At 66.0% G+C, this 25,012-nt stretch overlaps 1 protein-coding gene across 7 annotated transcripts; it reads left to right on the top strand.

Moving 5' to 3' along the window:
- The first annotated feature begins 4,524 nt into the window (after window positions 1-4,524).
- On the top strand, window positions 4,525-23,418 carry CHID1 (chitinase domain containing 1). Of its 7 annotated transcripts, none has more exons than XM_027531605.1 (13): window positions 4,530-4,636; window positions 8,105-8,258; window positions 8,775-8,924; window positions 9,177-9,309; window positions 9,887-9,931; window positions 10,648-10,754; window positions 11,048-11,109; window positions 13,595-13,687; window positions 16,877-16,978; window positions 17,533-17,688; window positions 22,879-22,959; window positions 23,092-23,134; window positions 23,239-23,418. In XM_027531605.1, the coding sequence occupies exons 2-13, from the start codon at window positions 8,148-8,150 to the stop codon at window positions 23,335-23,337; spliced, it is 1,182 nt and encodes a 393-aa protein (XP_027387406.1). In that variant the 5' UTR covers window positions 4,530-4,636; window positions 8,105-8,147; the 3' UTR covers window positions 23,338-23,418. The 7 variants fall into 7 exon arrangements, with proteins under 7 accessions (XP_027387404.1, XP_027387406.1, XP_027387407.1 ...); XM_027531606.1 differs by having other exon boundaries at window positions 4,586-4,800; XM_027531602.1 differs by lacking the exon at window positions 4,530-4,636 and adding an exon at window positions 5,487-5,767.
- The last annotated feature ends 1,594 nt before the right edge of the window (window positions 23,419-25,012 follow it).

The following is a 25,012-nucleotide window of genomic DNA, read 5'->3' as shown; positions in this document are numbered from 1 at the left end:
TGTTCTGCGGTCAAGAGATTTGAGTAGCTGTACGCCCCTGCTGGAACCTCCAGACAAGCTCTCGAGGTCCGTTTGGAAGAAAATTTAGGGTAGTCAGGCTTCTAAGACTCCACGAATGCGTGCTAAGTCCTTTCAGTTGTGTCTGACTCTTTGCAACTCTACGGACTGTAGCCCGCCAGGCTCCTCTGTCCATGAATTCTCCAGGCAAGAATACTGGAATGGGTTGCCATGCCCTCCTCCAGGGCATCTTCCCAAGCCAGGGAACCAACCTACATCACTTACATCTCTTGCATTGGCAGGTGGGTTCTGGCCCACCAGTGCCACCTGGGAATCCCCTCCAAGACGCCAGACACCCACAAACGAGGTGCTGCTTGCAGCAGTCTACCTTTCTTTAAACAAAGAAACAAAAACAAACACCCAAAAGCCCCCACACAAAGACCATTTCACATCCGTTCCCCTTGGGCTTGAAGGGGCCTTACGAGCACTGTCACTCCTGAGCTGCGGGAGCCGCACAGCTGATGACACTGACCAGGGGAGGGGTGGGGGAGGTGGCTATGAAGACCCTGCCCCCTCCACGATGCTGCCAGGTCAGGCATCCCGTTCACCTCCAGAGCAGGAACGCATGACTCAGTCTCCCTAAGGTACCTGTTGAAAAACACACCCCTTGACCTTAAAGCACAGATCAGCCAGGCCGGTAGACAGCCAGCTATCACGGAACAGGCCTCTTGTTTTAGTGCGTTTGGGGCGTCTCGGGCCTACACTCACCCACTGCAGCTCTTGCCTCTAAGGGTGAGCTGATGGAATCTATGCCAATTTTAAGATTAGCCTGAGAAAAACAGCTTTGGGAAAGAAAATATGCCTAAAAATATCACTCCAGGCCTTCAGCACCACCATAGGCTCAGACAGAATCTGCCTATGATGCAGGGGACGTAGGTTTGATCCCTGGGTTGGGAAGATCCCCTGGAGAAGGGCATGGCAACCCACTCCAGTATTCTTGCCTGGAGAATCCCATGCAGCCTGGTGGGCTGCCGTCCATGGGGCTGCAAAGAGCTGGACACGACTGAGTGGCTCGCTCATGGTAGTTTCCTCCAGACGCTGCAGCGAATCATCACAGACTGATGGCTCGGGAGTGCCAGAAGTGGACCCTCTCGTGGTTCCAGCGGCCGGAAGTCCAGGGTCAGGGTACGTGCAGCGGGGGTTCTGCTGGAGGTGATGAGCAGCACTCCACTTCCCGCCTCTTCTAGCTTCAAGGGGCTGCCTGCAGCCTCGGCTAGGGGATGTGGGACCCCGTCTCTGCCTCCCTCAGCCCATGGCCTTCTCCCCCATGTCTGTCTCTGATCTTCCTCCCTCTCCTAAGGATCCCAGTCATTGGATTGAGGTCTCCGCCTAGATCCAAGCTGACCTTGTCCCAAGCTTCTTACTCACATCCGCAAAGACTCTATTTCCAAACACGGTCTGCGTCACAGGGGCCGGAGATCGGGACGTGGACGGCCTGCCAGGGTCCACCACTCCACGTGCCGCACTACAGCCCCCAAGACACGCTGCCCATTTGGCTTTGCGGACCCACGTACCGTCTCACACTTGCTATGGCATTTTCATGTGGGCATGGGGTGGCGGGAAGCATTAAAATCCAGGACCCACAGCACAAAGCACACGGCCCTGTGCACGGCCCCCGCCTGTCACAGAAGCCCACCTTGGGGCGCAGCACCTGCCCCGCCGCTGACTGGACACCCACGTGCCGGTCAGGCTGTGACGCCCCAGCCAGGTGAGCTGGGGCAGGGCGCAGGGACAGAAGCTTGCTGTGCTGGCTTGGAGCGGTATCTGGAAGCTTCCGCTGCATGTGACCCGCCCTGCGCCCTTGCCCTTCTCCCTCTGGACTTTGCTTATCCCAGCACCCAGGGAGGATGTCTCCATCCACAAGCAGGGGAGGGCTGGGCGGCAGGAAATCCGGACGCACGTCCCTCCTCCTGGCCTTCCGGCCTGAGAACCGAACTGAGGCCCAGAAGTGACAGGACACCCTCGGTGATCATGCTTGTGCCCTGCCCTTGGGGTGACCCCATTAAAACACGACAAGTCATGGGAGGCCCCTGGCAGGAAAGACTAACCCTGTGCTGACTCGGCAAGTGAAGGGCGCCTTGGGGCTACCGGCGAGGACAGGGACCCCCCTCGCCCCCGCCCCTGGGAGCACCAGCTGGCCCAGGGGAGACACAAGCCCAGCCTCCTGGAGCTCCACAGCCACCAGGCACCACCAGCAGCCACGTGTGGGTGCTCTCGGGGTATCTACAGGCAATGGGCTCCCCACAGTAGGTCAGGGATGCCCTCAAGGTCACCCTGGAGAGGCCGCCACTGACTTGGACTCCTCAGCTGGCCAGGTGCCCCTGAGGTGGGGTGCTCTAGCTCTGCAGTGTCCCAGAACACGGGGGAGGGCTCAGTGGTGGCAGGAGGGCTGGCCTCTGAAGGCCCTCTTGCTCCATGGGGCCTGCATCTGCCCTGGTGTGTCCTCTGGTGTTGCATCTGCAACAGGCTGGGAACAAGGTGGGCCAGACCTGGGCTCGCCATTCAGAGCCTGGACCTGACAGGGCAGGCTGCTCCTCAGGCAACAGGGCCAGCGATGGGGGCTAAGGGTTAGAGTTTAGGGGCTGAGCAAGGGGGTTATACTCAGACTTACATTAAATTTAAATAATTGGGATTCGATTTATTAATGTTCCAATTTAAAAGCTTCATTTTTTAACCTGCTAAGTTAAATTTTACAAGCCCTGTTATCCCCTTTATAAACCTGACAGATTTTATAGTCATTTTTAAGGGGCCTCTGCCATCTTTGGAGAAGGAAATGGCAACCCACTCCAGTGTTCTTGCCTGGAGAATCCCAGGGACGGGGGAGCCTGGTGGGCTGCCATCTATGGGGTCGCACAGAGTCGGACACGACTGAAGTGACTTAGCAGCAGCCATCTACAAACTCAGTTAATTAAGCATTTTCAACACTTCAAACAGAATTTATCTTTTATTTCATTTCCTTTTATGTGCTCCAGCTTGTCTGAATTGAGAACAAAGTATCAGGTACTTCAAGAACTCATATACTCAATCGGTTAAATATTTAAAATGGTGAACCCCAAATTGTTGCAAATATTCCAGAAACATGAACAACCCAATGTGTTCAGATTTCACTTAATCTGTAAATGCTAACATTTGGCTGAGATTCTCTTAAGACACTTGAGGGTTGGTATGTGACATGCCTTAGGCACACTCGCCAGCCCCCATCCCCTGGGAAGACCGTGGGGGTCAGCTGGCAGGAATAGGAGGAAGAGAAAGAAGGAAATCTGAGTAGGAATAAAGAGAACAAAGTTCAGTTCAGGGAGAAGCCTCTTGAACAGAAATGGGGAAACAGCCGTGGGGCGGGTATCAGGGCTGGCCCAGCAGGATGGGCTGTGCGGTTTTCTGGAGGAAACTGCTGGGAACAGCTCTGGATGGCGGGCGTCCGCCACCTTGTATCAGGTGGTGAATGCTCCAGGACCAAAATTGCTTGCGACTGTGTCTGTTCCAGAGGCGCACTGACTTGCTGGGAGCTGAGATTGGGGGTGGGGTGGGGCGGTTACTGTTAGCCTCTGGAGGGTTCCAGCTTTGTAGGATCCACGTGAGAAGTGCCGCCCTTCCCAGAGGCAGGGACAGAGAGAGCGCTGACTCTAGGATTCCTGGGGTTTACGATGTCCAGGGGCCATCCAGAGGGTCTGGAGCATGTGTCCCTACTCTAGACAGTGCTGTGGGCACCACGGGCCTCCAGATGACGACCAAAACCAAAGACTAAGTAAGAAGCGCCCACCCAGGGAGACGTAAGGGCTGACAGAGGAGGGCCAGTTTGGGGGGCGGCCACCAGGCGGTGGGAGGAAAGTCTGGGGAGGTGATTCCCGCACCCAGGAGAGAACGCTTAAGTGTGGGGAGGTCGGGCCTGCGCGGTCCTCCTGGCCGCCGGCCTGGCCGGGCAGACGCGCTCGAGCCCACGGCGCTCCCTAGCGGTCACCCACGTGGTCGCCGCGCACACGGCGCCCCCGGAGCCCGGTCCTCCGCCGGACGTGCGCTCGCCGGGGCCCAGACCTCTGAGCCACCTCTCGAGCGCGAGCGTAAGGTTCCCAGGAGAACCCGGAGCCCGCGGAAGGTGGCGGTCGGCGCGCGCGTCAGCCCCCAGGATCTCCCGGCGTTCGCGTCTCCAACCGGCCGCCTCGGCGCGGGCCCTTCCTCTCCGCCCTCTTCCGTGGCCCGCCCCTCGGCCCGGCCCGCCCCTCGGCCTACTGTCGGCCTGCCCTCGGCCTCCCCTAGCCCGAGAGTTAGCCCCACCCAGTCCGCAAGGCTCCGCCCCCTAAGTCCCGCCCCTCAACCTCGCCCCGCCCCTCCCAGTCCAGGCTCCTCCCCTTGGCGCACCCCCGGCCCCGCCCCCCGTTCCCCCCCGCGTCCCACCCTGGCCTGTCACCAGGCCCCCTCTTCGGCCCGGCCCCGCCTCCAGCGTGCCTTGCCCGGCGGAGGCCCGGAAGCTGGCGTGGCGCGCTAGCGGCGGCGCTCGGGCGTTCAGAGGCGGGACTTCCGGTGGCGTTCGCGCGGGTCTTCCGGCCGACTCCGAGGGCCGGCGCGTCTCCGGGACATGCAGGTGAGCGCCGCGGCGGCGGCCGGGCTGGCGTCCGCGCCCCGCCCCGTGGCCGCGGTTCTCCTCCGCGGAGCGAGCCTGCGGGCGGTGCGTGTGGAAGCCCGAGGCGCGGCGCGAAGGAGGACGGCGAGTGTGGACTAGAGGCTGTGCGAGCGGTTGTGTGTGAGGTAGTGAGGGGGTGTGAGTGGGTGTGACGGACGCGGGGCGGCGGCGCGCGAGGGGCCGCGGCGCGCGAGGGGCCGCGCTCCTTGGCTGTCCCTTGGCGTCCGCCGCAGCCCTGGGGCGGGCGGCCTTTTCGCGCTGGAGGGCGCCACCGAGAGCGGAGGCCAGAGGCCGGGGCGACGGGCTGGTGGGCGGGCGGCGGGCCTGCTCCCCTGCGCCCAGCAGGCTGTCCTGGGCTTCCTCTGTCTTCGCCGAGGGAACACGACGGTACCTGCGACCCGCGCTGTGGACGGCACCCCAGAGTCGCAAGTGTCCCTCCGCCAGAGCTGGGCTTCTGCTCTTACACTGCATCCATTTCCAAGCGCACCCTCGGCCCTCCCTGCAGGAACAGAGTTGGCCCCCAAATTTGTGCCCACCGACGAGAATCTGACGGACACTACCCGAGCTATGGGGACGAAACCGTTCTGTTCACGGGACAGTCGGCTCTGGGTCCCGCTGGGTGTGATGATCACTCAGTGCGCAGCGGTCAGCGTCTCTCGAACTGCACATTGCTGAGCAGAGACAAGTTGGCTGGATTAAAATTGGTTTTTTAAGAAGGAAACGGAGAACGTGAGAGTGCATCCCAGAGCAGGGTCAGCACCGATCAGCTGTTTGCTGCCTGTGCACTCAAGACACGTGCACGCTTGGGACGCTTGTGTGTGTGCTGAGCTCTGTGGAGAGTGTGATGGAAGAGTTGGCTTTCAGACGCACTGACAAGCCCCCAGGGACACCTCTCACATCACAGCCAACATGTCCCCACTACCCAGTCAGGCAGGCCATCTGGAAAGTTCCACGGCCATTGGAGAGCAGCCCTGCACGTGTGAGCAGCTGGCATGTCAGTGCTTCCCCAGTGCTGTGGAGCCGCACTCCAGAGCTGGCCCAGCGGGCACAGAGTTGCAGGGGTCTGTGGCCATGCCAGCGCGCTCGCACCAGGTGCAGAAGCCAGCAGGGCCCATCTTCCTTCCTCCAGATAGCCCCACTGCCACCCTTTCCTCTTTCTTCTCTCCCGTGGTGTGAAAGCACGGGTCCTAGGGCAGGCAGATGGTGGGCAGAGGGGTCTCAGCGCGGGCGCGACAGCAGGCAGGCCAGCCAGCCGTGGGCAGAGGGGTCTCAGCGCAGGCGCGACAGCAGGCAGACTAGCCAGCCGTGGGCAGAGGCTGGGAAGGGCCACAGAATGTGCCTCAGGTGGCGGCTGAGTGGGTCCTAGGGGACCAGGTCCTGCTTTATTTCTCTTCCTGCTCCATCCTTGGGGGCCCTGACCTCCACCCTGGGGCCAGGGAGGAGCCCGCAGGCATGAGAGGCCTGAGGGGACAGGGCTGAAGACGCGGTGCCCTGCAGGGTTGGCCCCTTGCACCACAGCAGGCACAGTCAGCCCTGCCAAGGGAGAACCCCACCCCCAGGCCGAGGCTGAGGAGGAGCCCAGGCCCCCGGGCATGGTGCCACAGGGCCAGGGTTGGGCCTGGGTGGCTGCCGTCCTGGATGGATCTGATGGCCGGGAGGGAGAGGAGGGGACACAGGGTGGCAAATCAGGCCTGAGTCTCCATATCCTTTCCCACTTCCCCTCAAGAGCACCTGATCAGCCGTGGGTGCCTCTCTGCCTGGGGGCGAGGGGATGGGGGAGGCTCCTAGGCTCCCCGACCCAGGCCCTGTCCTGCAGGCCCCAGGGAGTGGCAGCCCAGACCAGGCGCGTGCCGTCTGTGCAGGACTGTAGGCTGAGGGGGAGGTTTGAGGGGAGTGAGCTTCAAGCCAGGAGGTCGTGGTGGTGGAGGCCCCAGGCACCCACACAGGCCTGGCTCTGCTGGCTCTTGATAGGGCACCCTGCCTGGCCAGGGCTCTGGTGTCCCCAGGGGTGTCCACCCAACGAGCAAGGGCCTGGGTTGCCTGTGGGGTCTCCTCTGGACCAGCTGGACCTTGGTCAGGCTGAGAGGGGATGTGCTGCCGAGACTGAGACACCGTTGACCTACAGGCTCTCACACCGACTATCTCAAAACCTTAACAAGGAGTGCACGTGGCCTGGCCCCGAATGTTGCCCAGCTGTCCTCAGAGAGAAGGACGTGGAGGCGGGGTCAGGGTGGTGGTGCCGGTGGGCTGAGAGTCCGGTGGGGAAGCCCAGGGAGGACAGAGCGACTGGACTCCAGCAGCCTGCGCATGTGCCTGGCGTCCCCTCTCCCCCGCTGTGGGCGTGCTCGTCAGACTCAGTAAAGACAGCGTCGTGCTTGGTGTGTGCACGTTGTGCCATTTGTACGGGGGGTGTGACCACCACGGTGCCCTCAGGATGCCAGCGTGTGGGAGCGTGGGGTTTGAACAGCTGCAGTGAGCGTCTTAAAGCTTTTCCCGTGTAGACAATAAGTCCCCCAGAGTGGAATTTTTAAAAAGAAAAAAGGAAACACAGATTGGAAAGCACAGGACTTGTGACCAGGCAGTCACCTGAACTTGAATTCCCAGGAACAGCTCCGGGGGTGAAGCCGCCCTTGAGGTCGCGTCACTCTCAGTCCTCGCGGCGGGGAGGCGGTGGGGGTGGCGCTGCTGGCTCATCTCAGCGTCCATTCCTTTGGCTGCTGGTGAAGCCAAGAGCTGAGGTGCTGTTTCTGGGGCCTGAGGGGGTCTGTGTGTTATGGGGTGTCTCTGTGTGTTACACAGTGTGATTTTTCTTTTTCTCATTGGAGTATCTTTTTTTTTTTTAATTTGTACGAATTCTTTTTATGTCATCTATAGATATGGGGTAGAAGTTCATCGTCAAGTATTTTATTGTTTTGCGTTTACTTCTTTAACCCAGTTTTTTGTTTCCTAAATGATAGGGTCACGTTTTTATGTAGTAAAGTGTAGACGTTTCCCTGGTAACTTCTACTGATGCTGATTTAGGGGGAAAAGCATCCCCTGTCCAGCTCCCACCCCAGGTTTACCTACACGGGCATGTTTTTTTCTAGTCCTCTCCACGGCTCTGTGGTTTTATACTCAAGTCAGTAGCTGGTAGCCAGAATATCTCTGTGCTTGTGGGGGGTGGAGGCCAAGCTTTGCTCAGTCGGCCCCGGCTGTGATTGGGCAGCCCTGAGGCAGTGGGACGGCTCCCGGCCTGCAGCAGGGAAGGCCCTTTCGGGGCGTCTGGGGGAGCTGGAGCCCAGCGATGCTGGCCACTGGACTCCAGCCTTCAGGGCTGGCTCGGTGCTCGGCCTAGTGCTGGGAGGCTCCAGGCTCCGTCAGGACCAGAGCCCCAGGAGGCAGGGGGAACACCCACCTGCCAGGGTCTCCATGGGCTCTGTCTCTCTGCAGCCCCCTGGACCCTGAGGTTGGGCCCTGCTGTGACCCGCCCAGCATGCGGGTGCTCCTCGGCACGCTGTGGCTCACTCTGGCCTGCAGCTCTGTGCATGCCACGCTGTCGAAGTCAGACGCCAAAAAGGCCGCCTCGAAGACGCTGCAGGAGAAGGTAGGTGGTCTGGGGACTCTCCAGAGGGCTGACCATCACACCTCCTTTCCCACTGGGGGCTGGGAGCCGACTGCAAGCCGGGAGCTTCACCTCTGGGCGGACAGCACCGTGCCCCTCGGGGCTCCGGCCGGCCGGCCTCAGAGGGAGCAGCTTCTGGTGCTGGGGCCCGAGGGCAGGCCTGCCCCTGCTGGGCTCGCATCTCTGCCCGTGCCCCCGGGTTCCCCCTCACCCCGCCTGCTGCCTCCCTCGACCCCTGTGTTCCTCCCTGCTTCACGGGGCGAGTCAGTCGAGCTCTGCCAGGTGTGGCTGTGGCTGTGCCGGTTTCCGGGAGGGCCTCGGGAGGCAGGGTGAGTCTTCAGGGACTGTCCACCCCGGCCTGACGGCCTTGCCCTGCGGGCTCCTGGTCAGCAGCGCTGATTCTGGGACGGGGTCCCTCCTGATCGAAAGGATGCTGCGGCCCCAGGGCTCAGCCTGGGGACGCGCCCTGACGGTGTCCTCCCTACCTTCCTGTCTCAGACTCAGGTTTCGGGCAAGCCCGCCCAGGAGCGGGGTCTGGTGGTGACAGACCTCAGGGCTGAGGACGTCGTCCTTGAGCACCGCAGCTACTGCTCGGCCAAGGCCCACAAGAAGCACTTTGCTGGGGATGTCCTGGGCTACATCACGCCGGTAGGCCGGGCCCGGGGGCTGGGTGGCGGACCCTGAAGGCAGGGTGGCTGCTCGGGTCTGCATTCTCACCTCCCCAGGCCGCTCTAACCCGAGGGAGCGGTGGGAGTGATGCCTCCCAGCAAAGTGACGAGGATGGCGGCAGAGTTCTGCTGCACACGAGGCGGGCGGCCCTGCGGAACCCCGCCTGGAGGTGGTCCCCTGCCCTCTGGCCCCCGCTGCCAGTAGGCTCACTGGTTCTCCTCTCTCTGCCAGTGGAACCGACACGGGTACGATGTCGCCAAGATCTTCGGAGGCAAGTTCACCCACGTCGCCCCCGTGTGGCTGCAGCTAAGGAGGCATGGCCGCGAGATGTTCGAGGTCACGGGCCTGGACGACGTGGACCAAGGTTCCGACCCGTCGCTTGTCTGTGCCCATCTGGGGTCTGGGAGAGTGAGCGAGCGAGCGAGTGTGTGTGTGTGTGAAGATGAGTGAGTCTGGTGTGAGTACGTGAGTGTCACGCCTGCCTGGCGTTCAGCTGCATCCCCGTTTGCCTCCGTGGTGTGTACACGGTGTCCCGGGGGAGGATCTGTGGAGGAGGCGGGGGTCTGGCTGTCCTGACAGCCGTGCTTTGCACCTGAGTTTACTCGGGTATTTTCCCCTTTGTTTTCAGAGAGAGAACACGTTGGCCAGAAGCGGGGCTCCCCGACACCGGGGGTGGAGGGGTGTGGATCCAAGGGCAGCTGGGCAGCGTCCGCTCCTGCTCTCTGGTGCCCTCAGCGCTGAGAGACGGGCCGGGCCCCGCGGGGTGGGGGCCCTGGTGCGGCCACATGCCCCCAGCCCTGGCTGCTCTGCAGGGCAGGGGCCAGCGCAGGACCCCAGGTTCCCCTGCCGCCTCTCTTCCGTGCTCCTCCTGGGGGAGGTCAGGTCCGGGGTCAGGGGAGGGGCTGTACCCCCACGCTGAGTGTCCTCTCCACGTCCCACAGGGTGGCTTCGGGCAGTCAGGAAACAAGCCAAGGGCCTGCGCATAGGTGAGTCCGCGGGGTCAGGCCTGTGGGCCCTTAGGCCGCACCCCAGCGGGTGGAGGTCATGGAGCGTGCTAGGTAGGGGAGGGGCCAGGGCCTTCACACCTACCTGCTTGCTCAGGCCGCGCCGCCTAGCATGCTCAGCATGTGTCTCTTTGGACTGCTCAGAAATGAGGCCGCCCCAGCCCAGCATTCGTGGCCTCGACCCAGCCGGACCCCAGTGGCCCTGCTACCTGCCTTGGTCAGCCCACCAAGTCCAGCCCCTTCCCCTGTGGTCTTGCCCTCCCATCTCTCCATTCACCCTTGAGGGTTCATGGAGCTCTGCTGGAGGCCGTGCCCAGGGGTGGCGCTCACCCTGCCCTGGCTCATGGCTGGTGAAGGAGGGCCACGTGGCCAAGTACGCTGGGGCCTGGGGAGGAGGCCGGGGCTGGGAGAGGACCTGCAGTTCATTTCACGGGGAGCTGGTAGGGGACGGTCCAGTGAGAGCCGGGCAACGAGGAGCTGGATGAGCCAGGGTCTGGACGCTCGGGGACTTGGTGGGTGAAGGAGGAAAGGGCCAGTGTCTGCATCCCTAGCGCTGCCCACGCCCCTCCCTCCCCAGGCCACTTGGCACCAGGGTGCCCGCCCTGGCCGCTGGTAGTGGTCATTCTGCCCTGGAGGCCAAGGGCCCGCCTCGGGCCGGGCTAGCCCAGGAGGGTCATGGTCTGCGCGTCTGCCCCCAGTGCCTCGTCTCCGGTTCGAGGACTGGACGTACGAGGACTTTGACAGCGTCCTGGACAACGAGGACGAGATCGAGGAGCTCAGCAGGACCGTCGTCCAGGTGGCCAAGGTGACGCCCGGGGCTCCCTCCTGACCACGTGCGTCTCGGGCGCAGGGGCTGCCCTCCCGGGGGACACACTGCCTGGGCCAGTGCCGGGCTGCAGGGCAGGGAGAGCCCTCGGGGCCCCCGGGGGCGGTGTCTGGGGGGTCACGTGAGTGGGCGGGACCGAGAGTCACGTGAGCGGGCGCGACCAGAGCTGCAGCTTCTCTGCCCCTGGGCCCACAGTCAGGAGGGGGAACCGGGGCTGGCTGTGCCTGTGCCCCCTCCTCTGGAGCCCTGCCCACCTGTCCCTGTCCTTTCAGAGCCAGCACTTTGACGGCCTGGTAGTGGAGGTCTGGAACCAGCTGCTGGTCCAGAAGCACGCGTGAGTGGGCCTGGGCAGCGTGCGGGGCGTGGGGCATGCGCGTGTCCTTCCCAGCTGCCAGTGTCAGGAAGAGGCTGAGGCCGGACATGAAGGGACCTCGTCTGGAGGGAGGGCCGTCTTCCCACAGTCTGTGCTGGTGCTGGGGTGGCACCCCGAGGAGGTCAGAGAGCGGCTCCAAGGAGTCTGGGAGCGGCTGCGGGTGGGTGCCCGGCTAAGCACTGCTGGGGGAGCCTGACAGAGCCTTCGGGGCCTTGGCCAGGAGACAGCGGAGCGGGGTCGGGGCGCCTGCGGGCAAATGGCCACGGGCTCCTCTGGGAGAAGAGCCTGCCGTCCAGCCTCGGCCCTGCCTCAGCCAGCTGGGGGGCTGTCTAGCCCCGAGGAGGTCCCCCCTCCCCTGAGGCCCACAGCCAGACCCCCCTCAGCCAGGGTGACCAGGAAGGCAGGTCCCCTCCGGCAGCCACTGCCCTGGTTCCGTCAGGCCCAGGGGGTCAGCCCCACAGGAGGAGGAGTGCGCCAGGCATGGGGGCCTGCAGCCACCGCAACCGTGGCCGCCCTGCACCCGAGCCCCGCTGCTCCATGCCTCCAGCCCAGGGGCCCCCCACTCCGGCAGGGTTCCCCCCCGCCATCCCTCTTGCAGCTGCGGGCTGCTCTCCGCCTGCTCGGAGGTGGCATCCACGGGCCCTCGGGCCTATTAGTGTAGCAGGAGAGTATTCTCGAGGGGCCGTGTGGGGGCCAAGACTCCTGCCTGAGACCCCAGGAAGCTGCGGCTGGAGCCCAGCTTGCCGGGTTCTGCCTGGGAGTGGAGGCAGCCTGATGCAGGCCCCACCATGGTTCCTGCTTCTCTCTGCACCGACCACACTCCCCACCGTGGTGCTTCCGCCCTGGGGGCGCCCCAAGGCTGGAGTTGAGAAGGAGAACAGGTGGAGAACGGTGGCCCGAGTCCAGCTGAGGGCAGGGGGCCCCTGTGTCGGGAGCCAACACCCCACTGTGCTCTGGTGGCCCCTGTGGTGGCTTTTGGTTGAGAGACGATCTCGCCACCCCTGGGCTCTGCCTCCATCCCTGCTGAGTGGTGGCCCTGCCGAGAATGCCTGAGAGGGGCTGGGGGAGCCGGCCTCGTCCGGGCGGCTCAGGAGGGTGCGCACAGCAGGCAGGCGGCGGGGCAGGGGCGGGGCTGGCCAGCCTGGCGGATGGCTCTGGACCCGGCTCCCTGGGCGTGTGATGCGGGCGATGCACCATGTCCCGCCCTGGGTGGCAGGTCCCCAGGCCCCTCCCGGGACAGCCTGCTGCGTAGGAGTGAGTAGGGGCTGCCCGGCTGTTGTAAGACGCCTGTCTTCTGCGTTCACGCCGGTAGGCCAGCGGGTGGGTGGCCCCGGGAAGCCCTGGGGAACTCATCCTAGCAGACCCCCGCTGGGCAGGCGCTGCCCCTGGGCCACAAGACCACCTCCTCTTAGAGACTCAGCCACCGGGTGGTCCCCAAAGCCGGGCAGGCACTGACGGTTATGGGTGCTGAGGGCACAGGTGGTGTGCCAGCTCCTGGCCTCAGGGAGGGGTTGAGCTGGGTTCTGCAGCCGTGTGCTCCCCAGGGGCATCCCTGACCCCACAGCCACAGCCAGAGCGGTGTCTCCTTGGCCCTGGGATCCTCTCTCTGAGGGTGGGCCCGAGGAGACTGAGAGGCTGCCCCATGCCTGCCTCCGCAGGGTGGCCGCAGCTGTGCCCTGCACGGCCTTGGGCTATGTAGACTGGCTCGAGCTGAGCGGGACCAGGGGCGCACAGCCCCCCACCTGCCCGCACCGGGCAGGGGCGCTCGCCACTTCTGTAGACCGAGGTGGTTCCTGAGGGGCTGTGGGGAAGGACCCAGGTCAGTCACCGGGCCCACACCCTCCCAGGCAGTGCGGGGCCAGGCCAGAGTGGACCCAGCCCGGAGCTGGCCCAAGACCTTCCTTCCTGGCAGGGCGGCCCCTGGGGGCTGAGCCAGCCTCTGCGTGGTCCGTGCTCCCAGCAGACCTGAGATGCCACCACGCCCCTCGCCCTCACGACCGGAGGAGCCGTGAGGCTGTGCCTCGGAGATGCTGCTCCTTGGGTCCAGGAGCGCTTGGTTGACCCTCCTGGGGCTGGGAAGGCGGGGCTCTGTGCCGGCGACTGCTTGGGGTGGGGTGACTGCCAAGGGGGCGGGAGGTCAGGGCCCCGCACGAGGCCCATCGGCGGAGCTGCCCCGCACCCTCATCCCCAGGCGCCTCCGGGGCACCCCTGCCCGCAGCACCCCAGAGTCGCAGGCTCCTTCCTCACCCCTGCCTGGCTGCGTGTCCGGCAGGGTTCAGAGGTGACGGGGCGCCGCACGGCCCCCTCCCTGTCCCGCCCCCACGCTTCGGGGGTCGGGGGTCTGAACTATGGGCTACAGCGGGGGCTGTGAGGCCAGGGTGGGTGGAGGGTGGCCCGGGCGTTGCCCAGCGCCGCTGCCCCTGATCTGTGCTCCGCTTCTCTGCAGGGGGCTCATTCATCTGCTCACCCACATGGCCGAGGCGCTGCACCAGGCCCGGCTGCTGGTCTTCCTGGTCATCCCGCCCGCCGTTGCCCCGGGGTAAGTGCTGTGCCTGCTCGTCCAGGAGGCCCTTCCTGGCCCCCACCCAGCCCCGGCCTGGTCACGCCGGCTACTGCCTGTGTGGGGGACCCTGTCGGCACGTTCTCACGGGCCCGCAGGTCAGGGGTCTGCAGCTCAGGGCCCGAGCTGCCTCAGGCCAGGCCTCCTGCCACTCAGCCCAGCCACTTCCGCCACCCCAGCCCTGAGACAGGGAGCTGGGCCCAGTGCCAGCTGTCAGCACTGTGGCCTGACTGCCATCCAGCCCGCACTGGGCACGGAGGAGGCCCAGGTGGTGACCTAGGGCTGAGGGCTGAGCAGAGGGGTGGTGAGGACCCAGAGGGGCCAGTCATCGGCTCGCTGCAGAGCTTGGGCCAGTGTGTGGGACGGGGTGGGTGGCCTCTGGACCCGCGCAGTCTGGCCTCAGACAGGAGAGGCTGCAGCCACCCTGGGCGGCTGCCCTCCTGCGCCTGACGCTCCCACCCAGCGGCGTCTCCACGTGTCCCCAGAAACTTCGGCTGTGGTCTACAGCCTGCAGGAGGGCCCTCGGCCCCAGGTGTCACCTCCTACGCTTCTGAGTGCGTGCTGACGCGTGGGACACACGTGTGTGAGGGACCAGAGGTCCTCCAGGATGGGGGCCCTGGCCTGGAAGGGCCGGGGCAGTGGACACCGCATGGTCCGTGGGCTCAGCTGCAAGTGCAGCGCCTGTGGCTCGGGACGTGGAGCCCCAGTTGACCTTTGATTTCCGTCGGGGCCATCCGTGGAGACAGGCTCCTCTGGCCCAGGGAGGGCCTGGGTCGCGGGTGGGACCGGCCCCCTTGCAGGCCCCTCATGCTGACAGGTGTGCAGGGCAGACCCCCGTGTGCTAGAGGGTGTGGGGGAAGGTGAGCGGGCCTGACGCCCCGGAGGGGTTGACCTCTAGGCCTGGCCTCCAAGGGCAGTGGGCTCAGGACAGGGTGGGGAGCAGCCTTCCAGCCTGGGTCCCCTCTCTGGGCAGTGACCAGGGAGGACGCACCCTCGGGTGGCAGCGAGAGGAGAGTCGGGGCAGGGGCCATGGCCCGTGTGGCCGGGCTGACGGCAGGGGCCCTGGGCACGGCCGCCTCTCCTGGCCCAGGCCATGTCTCAGGGACACAGCCTGGCTGCACCCTTGCACTGGCGAGCAAGCCTCCCTTCCTCCAGAGGCCTCAGTGGCCGAGGTTTGTCTTGTTGGCTTTGCCCTTCTCCACCCGCACTTCGGGACAGCAGCCCCGCAGAGGAACCAGTGAGCTGTAAACAGATCTTCTGGCCTTTCTGCAGCGTCAGTCGCTTCACAGAGGCTGCACTGCTGCCCGTGGGAACGGCAGCCCGGGGGGTATCTGCGTGGCAGCCTTTTGCTGCTGTGGCCTGTGTCTCCTCCTCCCATTTGGGGGCTGTTGGCACAGGTGGCCATCCTGACCTTGAGCCCTGCTCCCGAGGCCTCAGCTTGGCCCTCACCGATGGCCCAGCACCAGTCAGCGGGCTGAATGAGAGCTCTGGGCCACCCTGGCTCTAGGAGGGCCCTGAGTCAGTCCTCGCCTCCACCCCTCAGGCTGTCTCTTCTGAGAATCGAGCTCCCAGAGCCCTGGAGCATGGTGGACTGACTTCCTTTCCAGGACCTTCCCCGCAGTGAGCTCGCATCCTCATGGACAGGTGCCCCCTTGACGGGTGCTGCATCTAGCTGTCCTCCAGTCACTCCTGGGGTTTAGGGTCACCACGGGAAGGGGGTGGGTGAGGGTCCTTCCCCGGGAGGGACACCCCTGCCCAGGCTGACCCCCATTGACGTCTCCTGAGCTCCAGGGGTGGCCTGGGGCCAGACCATGGAGGCTCAGCGGGGCCGTGGGCAGGTGTCACCCCTGGACACAGCGGGTGCAGGTGGCGGAGGTCCACACCGGAGGGGAGGAGCCCTTGCTGACAGTGGGACGGCCCGGACCTGCAGGCGCGGTTCTGCTCTATCACGTAGGCTGGCTGTGGGCAGGAGGCCCTGGGGCGGGCCCGTGGGGGCGGTGGGGGGCGCCGACAGCGGGCCCACCCCCTCGCCCGCTGGGCCACCCTGGGCAAGGCTCTACAGGCGGTGTCCGTGGGCCAGGGGATGCCCGCCTGTGGTCAGTGGCAGGGCCCCGGTCTGCGCTGGTCCTGAGGACGCTCGGCCTGCAGAGGACTGGTTTGGGGCAGGGCTTGGGTGTCCAGCCCAGTAGGTGGCATCTCGCCCTGGGGGTTGTGGCTTCACAGTGTCATGTGGCTATAGGGGCCGGGATGGGGCGGGGAGCCTGGCCTGAAACGTGGGGCTGGTGTGGGGTTCAAACTGCCCGGCTCCTCCCAGCTGAGCGGGGTGGTCTGGAGTGCAGCCCCGGGCCTGTGGCTGCCACCACCCGGTGGAAGTGTCTGGTTCCCAACTGCGTCCCGTGCTCCTGGCCACAGTCAGTGCTCGTCAGGGGGTCTCGCCTGTGACCCCTGGGGCTCTCCTGGCCCCCGTCCCCAGGAGCCTGGTGTCTCTGGGAGGCCTGAGTCAGGCCTCCAGGCCCCTCCCTCCAAAGGCTCAGGGGGGGTGGCCTTTGCTCAGCGGGCTTGGGGGTAGCCTGGCGATGGGGTATCTTAGGGTTGCCTGGACCCCGTGGAACTGGTGACTGAGGCTGAGGTCCACATGGTGGACCGCCCCTGCCCAGGAACTGGAGGCGCTGGCCTAGAGGAGGGATTGTTTTCTCTGCTCACACTGTTGGGGGGACGCAGAGCCCACTGCACCCCACCCAGGGACATAGCAGGGTCGTAAAGGCTGCTACAGCAGAGCAGATGGCTGGCAGTCGGCTGTGTCCTACAGACAGCCCCCGGGGCCCCCACCTGCCCAGACCTGAGGCCTCCAGAGGGAGGGCGCCGTGCCTGAGGCTGAGTGAAAGTGGGCGGGCCTAGGCTGCCTGTGCCCATGTGAGAGAGGCCTCTGGGGCCTGGGCAGGAGTGGGGGTTCTCCACGGAGCCCTGACCCAGCTGCGGGCCACCCTGTGCACCCGAGTGCTGCTCCCCTCCAGGTAAAGAGACTGAGGTGTCTTCCTGGAGCAGGGGCAGAAGGGGCCTGAGCTGGGAGCCCCTGGCCGGCATGCCCCGTCCTCCGCTGAGCCCAGGTCAGCTGGGGAGAGGCTGTGACCAGGAGGTGGGCACGGAAACCATGCCGTCTTTTTGCAGGACCAACAAGCTGGGCATGTTCACGAACATGGAGTTTGAGCAGCTGGCACCCGTGCTGGACGGCTTCAGCCTCATGACCTACGACTACTCCACAGCACAGCCGTGAGTGGGGCTTGGGGCCCACGCGCTCTCGCTCGGCACGTGGGGGCCTAGCCCCCGGCAGGCCTGCCCACTGGACGCCCGGGTGCGGTCCCGCCTCCCGCCAGCCTGCTCAGGCTGTGACCCGCGGTCCGCTCTCAGCTCCAGAATCTCGAAGGGCCCAGTCTCTTCTCCCAGAGCCCAAAGTCAGCCTTGTGTTGGGCGACCTTCTTGTTTTGGGGTGACTTAGGGCACCTGGCCACCCCATGGGAATGCCATCCCGGGGTGTCCCTCCACGTCTCCCGGCCCTGGCTGCCCCATGCCAGGTGCTGGGCCCACCTCCACGCCCCGGAGAAGGTGCTCCTGTGTCGGGGGTCACGCTGCTGCCCCAGCCCTCCAGGGCCTCCCCTGAGCGCTCTGCCGCCTGAGGGTCCTGGGCGACGCAGACACCCAGCTCAGGTCCAGCGGGGCCGTCCATCTGCTGCCGTCCTTGCCGTGGTGCGCGTGGACTCCTGCCCCAACCCGGGCGCCCGAGGCCTCGGCCCGGTGCTGAAACCCACTCCTCCCCGACCCTGCAGAGCCGGCCCCAACGCGCCGCTGCCCTGGGTGCGAGCCTGCGTCCAGGTCCTGGACCCCAAGTCCAAGTGGCGGAGCAAGATCCTGCTGGGGCTCAACTTCTACGGCATGGACTACTCGGCCTCCAAGGATGCCCGTGAGCCCATCATCGGGGCCAGGTGAGCTGGTGGCCCCATCTCCCGCGGCACCCTCGTTGTGGGAGGTGAGAGGCTGCAGTGGGGAGGAGGCCGGGCAGGGTCTGACCTCAGGCCGGCTGTCTGCGGGCGCCACCCCAGCCCCCCCTCTCGCTCCATGTCGGCGGGAGCGTCCTCGACACAGTGCAGGCGGCCTGCCACCCCGTGTTCTGTGCTGTGGCCCGGAGGAGCCCTTTGTGTTCCCGGCCGCGTGGTCGTGCTCCCGCTCCGTGTGGGCTGTGTGTGCTGGGCTCTGAAGCCGTTGCCGCGCCATCCGCCCAGGCGTGCCATCCCACCAGCTGTTCGCCCCGTGTGGTTGCCCCACACTCATCCCCGCCCAGCGCCCACCGCACCGCGATAACCACACGTTTTCACGGAGACTTGTTTATGTTTTTTGCGCCTGGTTTTTGTTGAGCTTTTTAAACCTTGGGCTTATCCTTTCTGCCATGTTTGGGAAGGACGTAGCCGGTTCCTCACCTCCCTCTCTCTTCCTTTTCCAGGCCCGCGAGCAGGCATGTGTCGGGCCGGTGTGTCTCTCCCACTCCCGGGAGCCCTCACTCTGTCCTGGAGGCTCTGTCTCTGTGTCTCTTGCTCTCCAAGCCGGCACCCCATTTCCCGGCCGTGTCTTACTCAGGGCCTCTCCCTCCCACGTGTCCCGGTAGCTCTCGTCTGGGGGTTTGTCTGGGATGCCGAGTGCATGTGTGGTGCTGCCAGGCGGGCAGCCCTGTCCCCTCCGTGTCACCGAGCAGCTCTCCGGGGCCTGTGCTCCGGCCACACCCGCGTCTCACCCGGCCGTGCGCCCCCAGCCCGCTGCCCTTACGCTGTGAGCCGTCTTGGCCCCGAACGCTGTGAGCTGTCCCGTGAGGAGGACAGTCCCGAGGCCAGTGACCCGAGTGTGTGTGCCCGTTGCTGCTCCCCGTGGGCAGGGAGCATGCTGGCCCGCTGGCCCTGGGGACTCAGCACGCAGCCCAGCAGCACCTGAGCGCCGGCCGCCTGCCAGCTGGCCTCGGCCCGTCCCGCTCTACTCCCTCAGGGCCGCCCTGCGGAGGGACAGGCCACTCGCTGGGTTGGCCCTTGGCTGGTCTCAGGAGTCCCGGTGCGGTGGGGCACCCGTTTCCTGGCCCCCGCCCCAGGCGAGTCCCCAGGGTCGGCTGTGCTGAGGCCTGGGAGGGCCTCCAGCTGCTGGGGGAGCACCGTGGGAGGGAATCTGGACAGGACGGCTCTGCCCAGGGCTTGCTGGGGTCACCCAGCGGAGGGGTCCCCCACCCCGCCCAGAGGTGGAACAGGGAGGGAGGCCTGTGGGGGTGGGGCAGAGGGTTCCCGGGCCCAGGGGCGTGTCAGGGACCACCCTGCACAGACCCCAGAGGGCGCAGACTCCAGAGGATGCCACCCGCTTCCCTTGACCTCAGGGTGCCCACTCGGGTCTTGCCCAGGGCACTTACACTAGGGAGAGGCTGAAGGAGGCCCAGGTGGGGTTGACCACTGTTCTGAGGAGTCATGTGGGTTTCTGAGGGGCCGTGGGCAGGGGGTGCTTCTGAGGAACCTCGCCCAGCCCCGTCTTCTCAGCCTCAGCCGTCCCGTGGGGCATCCCATGGCTCAGCAAGGCGGTCCGGCGGGGAGACCAGGCCCGGGGCTCCATTCCTCCCCCCTCGGCCGCTGGAGGCCCAGCAGAGCCTGTCCAGAGCCCCTCCCTCGACCCGGTGACCCCACCGCTGTCTCCTCCTCCCTAGGGCCCTAGCCAGCCATCTGCTGCCTGTGCCCTAGGGGATCCTCGGGCAGGGGCTAGCCCTGGGTTGCTCTGATCTCCTCTGCCCATGGCAGAGGAGATTTCTTCCAGACCATCCCCCGACGTGCAGGGGGCTGACCCACGTGGGGGCTCTGGGGACAGGCGGAGCCTCTTCAGGGCAGGGAGCAGCCCCCTCAGGCCATGTCTGGGGAGCCAGATGGGAGGGCTTAGTGAGGCCCCAGATGGAGGCCTGTCTCTGGGGGCGGGCAGGCTGCCTCTGCAGGGGGTGGGCGTGTTCACAGGCCCAGAGCCCCAGAGTCGCAGCCCACCAGGCCGCACCCCTCACTGGGCCCCCGGGAGCCCTCAGCGGGCGACCAGCAGGTGTGGGGGCAGTGAGCCCGGGGCCTGGCACCCTGCTGCCCTGACAGCAGCCCAGGCCGGCCTGTCCCAGGACCACCCGCCCTCCCAGCTCCACCTCCCCAGCGCTGGTCTGGCCGTGTGTGGCAGGTGTCCCCTCCAGGGACAGCGGGCGATCAGTGCCTCACCATCTGCTCCTCACACAGAGCCAGCACCTCCAGCGGGGGTGGGAGGCTGGCTCTGCCAGCCGGAGGGTTGGGGGGGTCTCGTGGCCTCTGCCTGCCTCGGTGGGAGGGGGCGGTGGGGAGGCAGTCTGCACTCTCTGGATCCTCTGACCACTGCCTCTGCTGTCCACCCCAGGTGACTTGAGGCCCCATCGCCCCACGGCCTCATCGCTTCCTGCCCTCGAGGAGGTGGAGTGGCTGTAAAACTCTTGAGAGGTTGGGGCGCCCCACATGCAGACTCGGGGTGCCCCACATGTCTGGGTGCTGATGTGGGGATCGCCATGGTTGCTCAGCCCCCGCTCTGGGAGGCTGTTGCACTGCCCTGGTGGTCAGGGTGCCTGGCCAGCCCCCTGAACGCCCCCAGGCCAAGTGGTTACCCACCCCCCGGCAGCCCCCAGACTGGGCTCTGCTGCCCCTGTTCAGAGGCCCACCAGGACCTCCATGAGAGCCAGCCCCAGCAGGACACAGCCAGACCGGCCCAGGGCTGGGCCGTGCCCGGCAACACTCCCCCCCACCACTCACGGGCCAGGGGGCCCGGGGTCAAGCTTACGGGGCTTGGGCCGTCCTGCCCCGGGGTCTTGCGCTGCCCTGGATGGGGCTGGCGGCTCCCACGGCTCTGGTCTTCCCCGTCGTTGCGCCGCGTTCTGTGCGGAGACCCTCTCCCCTGCTGGCCCCTGGGTTTCGCTGTCCTCCCTGAGTGCCTGAGTGTCCTGCCCTCACTGTGCCCGGAGCCTCCCCGTGCACCCTGACCCTTCATCGCGGTCCCTGCTGGCTCTCCCCTCGGGCACTCCAGGGGGCCCACGGGGGTTGTGCTGCCTGTAGGTGACTGAGGTCTTCCGTGTACACTGCCTGTAGGTCCTGGGAGGTGGGATGGGGGAAGGGCGCCGCCTCGCATCGCACGTGGCGGTGCGCACCAGACTCCCCACGTGGGCCTGCAGCAGGGGACCCTGCCCCTTCCACGCACCCGGCCGGGTCCTCAGCAGTTCGGAGGCAGTGCCCTCCGGGGCAGGTCCTTTCAGTCCTGCGGGGACCATGGCAGAGAGCGCAGGGCGCCCAGGCCCCAGTGGGAGGCGGGAAGCCCACCCCTACTGCCCTGACGGCCCCCTTCAGCCTGCTCTCTGCTTGCTCGCCCAGAGAGGGGGGCTGTGCAGTTCATCTCCAGGCCCAGAATCCTCCTCCGACCTGTCTGCTGTGTCTTCGTGTATGATTCTCTTTGCCATTGCCTGAACCTTTTGAGTGGGGAGATGTCTTTCACACGCTGTAAGGTCCGCTGTGGCAAAGCGCCTGACTCAGCAACGTTCAGAACCTTGTCAGGCTACGCAGCCACCTTCTCTGTTGCCGGGTCCCGGCAGCTCCCTCGCCCCCTGTGGCCGCTGACCTGGGATTCGCCTGTGACTTGCCTCAACGGGACGTTTCGTAGAGATGGGTCAGGCGGCCTGTGGCCGAGGCCTTCCGCTTTAGCTCAGGGACCGCTCAGGCCCCATGTGTACCTTTTCCTCATTCAGCCTTGCCCCCCCCCGCCCCCGCCTCTGCACCTGGGCCGCCGTGGCCGTGCTCTCCCTCCGCAGCGCTCTGTTTGGCTGTCCCCACCCAGGGTGCTCACTCCCTGCTCCTCCACCTCACACCCCGGTGAGCGTGGGGTCCTAAATGGCTCCAGCCCTGGCATAGGCCTCAGCCTCCGGGGTGAGGAACTGACCCCAACAGAGTGCAGCCTCAGCTGCCCCCACAGCTCCCTGGCTCCAGCAGGCAGCTCTGTGAGGAGTGCGTGGCCAGGGCTCCCCAAACCCGAGGGCCTGGAGCCACCTGCCCAGCAGCATCTGTCCCTGACCCAGGACAGGACTCGGGGGCTCAGAAACACCCACCCCACCGCACGTCCCACATCTCCTTAGCCCCAGGGCAGACGGGTCCAAAGCAGCAAGTGATCCCTGTGATTCCAGGAGCGTGGCTTTGGTTAAGGATGATGCCATCATTTTGGACAGTTGGACCTGGTGTGGTGGGCGTCCTGGGTTCTGGCCCAAACCCCTTGGGGAGCCCCACGTCCTCTGCCGCTGCCGCGGGTTCCCCACTGCTCTGTGCAGCCCTGACCCCCAATGCCCCACTGGCGTCCATGGTCCAGCCCAAAGCACACAGCAGCCCCAGGCCCAGGGGTGGGCCGGCCGCACCTACCCCCCCCAGCCCATCTGGGTGCCAGCTGCCGGCCAGGGAGACTCAGTGTGGGCTGCAGACCCCCGCTGTCCTGGCCACGCAGCACCCTGGAGACCAGCCTGTCTTCATGTGTGTTGGGGGCGGGTCTGAAACCAGTGGCTTCTGGCAGTGAGACCAGGCCCACCGCGGGCCTGGGGCAGCCGCGTCCACAGCAAGGGGGTAGGGAGGACAGCCTGGCTCCCCAGAGGGCCCGGACACCGCTGTTTCCTTGGGAAGGGGGGCATGTGGAGCCGAGGCTGCCCCCAGGGCTTGCTCGCCTGTCCTCCACCAGGTGGGGCCCAGGAGCACCGCCTGTGCCACCCGCCTGGCGCTGTGCCCACACTGCGGGCTCACCCACGCTGCTCTGCCCGTGGTGCTGTCGGGTCAGGGCAGTGCCCCGGTCCCCACATCTGAGCAGCCTCTGTCGGGGCCCCCGTCCCCTGCCCCCACAGCCCCGGCCCAAGCGTTGGAGACCCCCCAGTGCCCTGCTTCCTGGCATTTCAGCATGCCCAGGCCACCCCACGTGGCCTTCCCACCCCGCCTGCTGTCGCTGGCATTCTGTAGCCCACCAGGTGTGGTCTGGAGAATGCCCCGGTTAGCCCCCAGCTGCTGTGACGGCAGCGGGCACCCACACCCATCTGGGTGGGTGGGGAGGGCCCTGCACCCACACTCCATCTCCCCCAGGTACATCCAGACACTGAAGGACCACCGGCCCCAGGTCGTGTGGGACAGCCAGGCCGCAGAGCACTTCTTCGAGTACAAGAAGTGAGTGTCAGGGAAGGCCCACGGGGTGGTCCCGTCGGTGCGGGGCACGAACCTGTGCCCTGGGCTGGCAGGGCGGGGCCAGGAGGAGCCGAGGCCACTGTGGACAGACGATCTGGGTCTGCTCTCTTGCAGAAGCCGCGGCGGGAGGCACGTCGTCTTCTATCCGACGCTGAAGGTGGGTGCGGGGCTGAGGCTGCGGGTGGGTCGGCCCTCGGTGAGGTGGCCACGGGCAGCAGCCTCAGGGCCGGGGCGGCCGGGCCAACACTCCCCCCACCTCAGTCCTTGCAGGAGCGGCTGGAGCTGGCCCAGGAGCTGGGCGTGGGGCTGTCCATCTGGGAGCTCGGGCAAGGCCTGGACTATTTCTACGACCTGCTGTAGGCCGGGCTTGCAGCCAGCACGCCCTTTTCTGAGAGACAGAGGGACTAATGTGTGAAATACAGACTGTTTTCCATTTCCGGATCTGTGTGTGTTGTGGCTGCCGCGGGAACCGAGCAGGCTGGGGACCCAGGCCCCTCAGGGCCCTGACCTGGGGTGGGGAGTCCTAGCAGGGCCGGGGGAGGCTAAGGATGCAGACCCTCCACCCGGCCTTGGCTGCCTGGCCTCCGCTGTCTGGTGAGGCAGGGTCCATAGTCCCCACCGCACAGGCGGTGGAGTCCCGCGTGGTCTGCAGTCCCTGAGGGTTCAGAGGCTCCAGGGCAACGCCAGGTGCCCTGCTTGTGGACGCTCAGGCAGGCGTCACCCCAGGGCCACACAAAGGGACCTGGCCTGCCTGCCCAGGAGCTTGCTGGGCACCACGTGGCAGAGGCGTGGAGGCACATTGCGGAAACCGAGGCTCAGAGAGGCAGGCCCCACCCCCAGGGCAGGGCGTAGGCTGTGGCCACTGACAGCTCACTGCGGGCCGCTGCCCCAGGTATGGCTGTTCTACCAGGAGGGCATGTTGGGAAGAAGTGCTGTTGCTGGGAGTTGAAGGACAGCTGACCAGGCCCACCGGCTCCACGCAGAGGGTCCCTCTGTGACAGTGCTGCTGGCCAGATAATGGCCGTGAGCGCGGGCGCGGCCCTGGGGAGCTTGCTGGGGGGGTTCTAAGAGGCTAGGTCTCATCTTCGGGGTCGTGGCCCGGCTGGACCCTCGCAAGCTGTCCCGAGGAAGAGCCCTGCAGCTCGTGGTGTGGGTCTCACAGAAGACCCCAGACTGGCTGAGGGGCAGCCCGCCTGGGCACCCCATTTAGGTCAGTGGGTGCGGATGGGCTCTTTGAGATGGTGGGTCCAATGCCCCCCCAGGCCCCACCCTGCCGGGCCCCCAGGGGTGGGGCTGTAGGCACTGGCTGGTCCCCGTGCTGTGAGGAGCTGGGTGGAAGGGTGAGGACTGGGCCGGGAGGGGCCCTGGGTTCTGGTGTAGGGGACAGACCCACCATGGGGTCGGCGTGGTCAGTACCTGTGGATGTGGAGACGGGGGGTGATCTGACACCGGGCAGAAGGCTCCTCGGCCTGGGTTGGAGGATGAGGGAACCAGCAAAGGGCACGGAGCTGGGAAGGCCGGCCTGGCACTGTACCCTTGCGGGCATCCACAGGGAAGGGGGAGCCCGGGAACCCCCCGGAGGCAGGGGACCCACACAAGGCTGCGGGCAGGGTGGCCTTGGAGACAAGGGCCCCCTGCGTCCCGCGGAGCCAGAGGGGAAGCGGAGTCGGGGGCCTGCCAGTCGTCCCCGAGACACGGGCGGCAGAGCCCACCACGCAGGGGCCTCGTAGGCGGAGGTGGACAGGGGCGTGAGCGGGCCGTGGGCACGGGGCAGAGGGCGCCAGCGGGGCTGGGGGACGGCTTGGCTGGAACATTCTCACTTCCACTTGCTTCCTGTGGCGCCTAGACGTTCCCAGGTGTGATCTGCTGTTACTTCTGACCACCCCTGGTGTTCTGGGGGTTTCCACGGAGGACAGGGGGGACATGGGGATGGGATGGGACGGGGTGGGCGGCCGGGAGGGGCCAGGCGCCCTGGTGGTCTGAGCTGTGCGGTAGTAAGTGGCCGGCCAGGCGTCCTCAGGGCAGGTGTGCCGCA

Source organism: Bos indicus x Bos taurus, chromosome 29, assembly GCF_003369695.1.
Source record: "Bos indicus x Bos taurus breed Angus x Brahman F1 hybrid chromosome 29, Bos_hybrid_MaternalHap_v2.0, whole genome shotgun sequence".
Lineage (NCBI taxonomy): Eukaryota > Metazoa > Chordata > Mammalia > Artiodactyla > Bovidae > Bos > Bos indicus x Bos taurus.
This window is presented reverse-complemented; position numbering and strand designations above follow the sequence as displayed.

Excerpts from the sequence above, each read along its gene's own strand:
- CHID1 (XM_027531601.1), top strand. The coding sequence starts at position 5,520 with ATGGAAGAGTTGGCTTTCAGACGCACTGACAAGCCCCCAGGGACACCT. Across the intron at positions 8,259-8,774 it reads CGAAGACGCTGCAGGAGAAG|ACTCAGGTTTCGGGCAAGCC; the intron begins GTAGGTGGTCTG and ends TTCCTGTCTCAG. Across the intron at positions 16,979-17,532 it reads GACTACTCCACAGCACAGCC|AGCCGGCCCCAACGCGCCGC; the intron begins GTGAGTGGGGCT and ends CCGACCCTGCAG.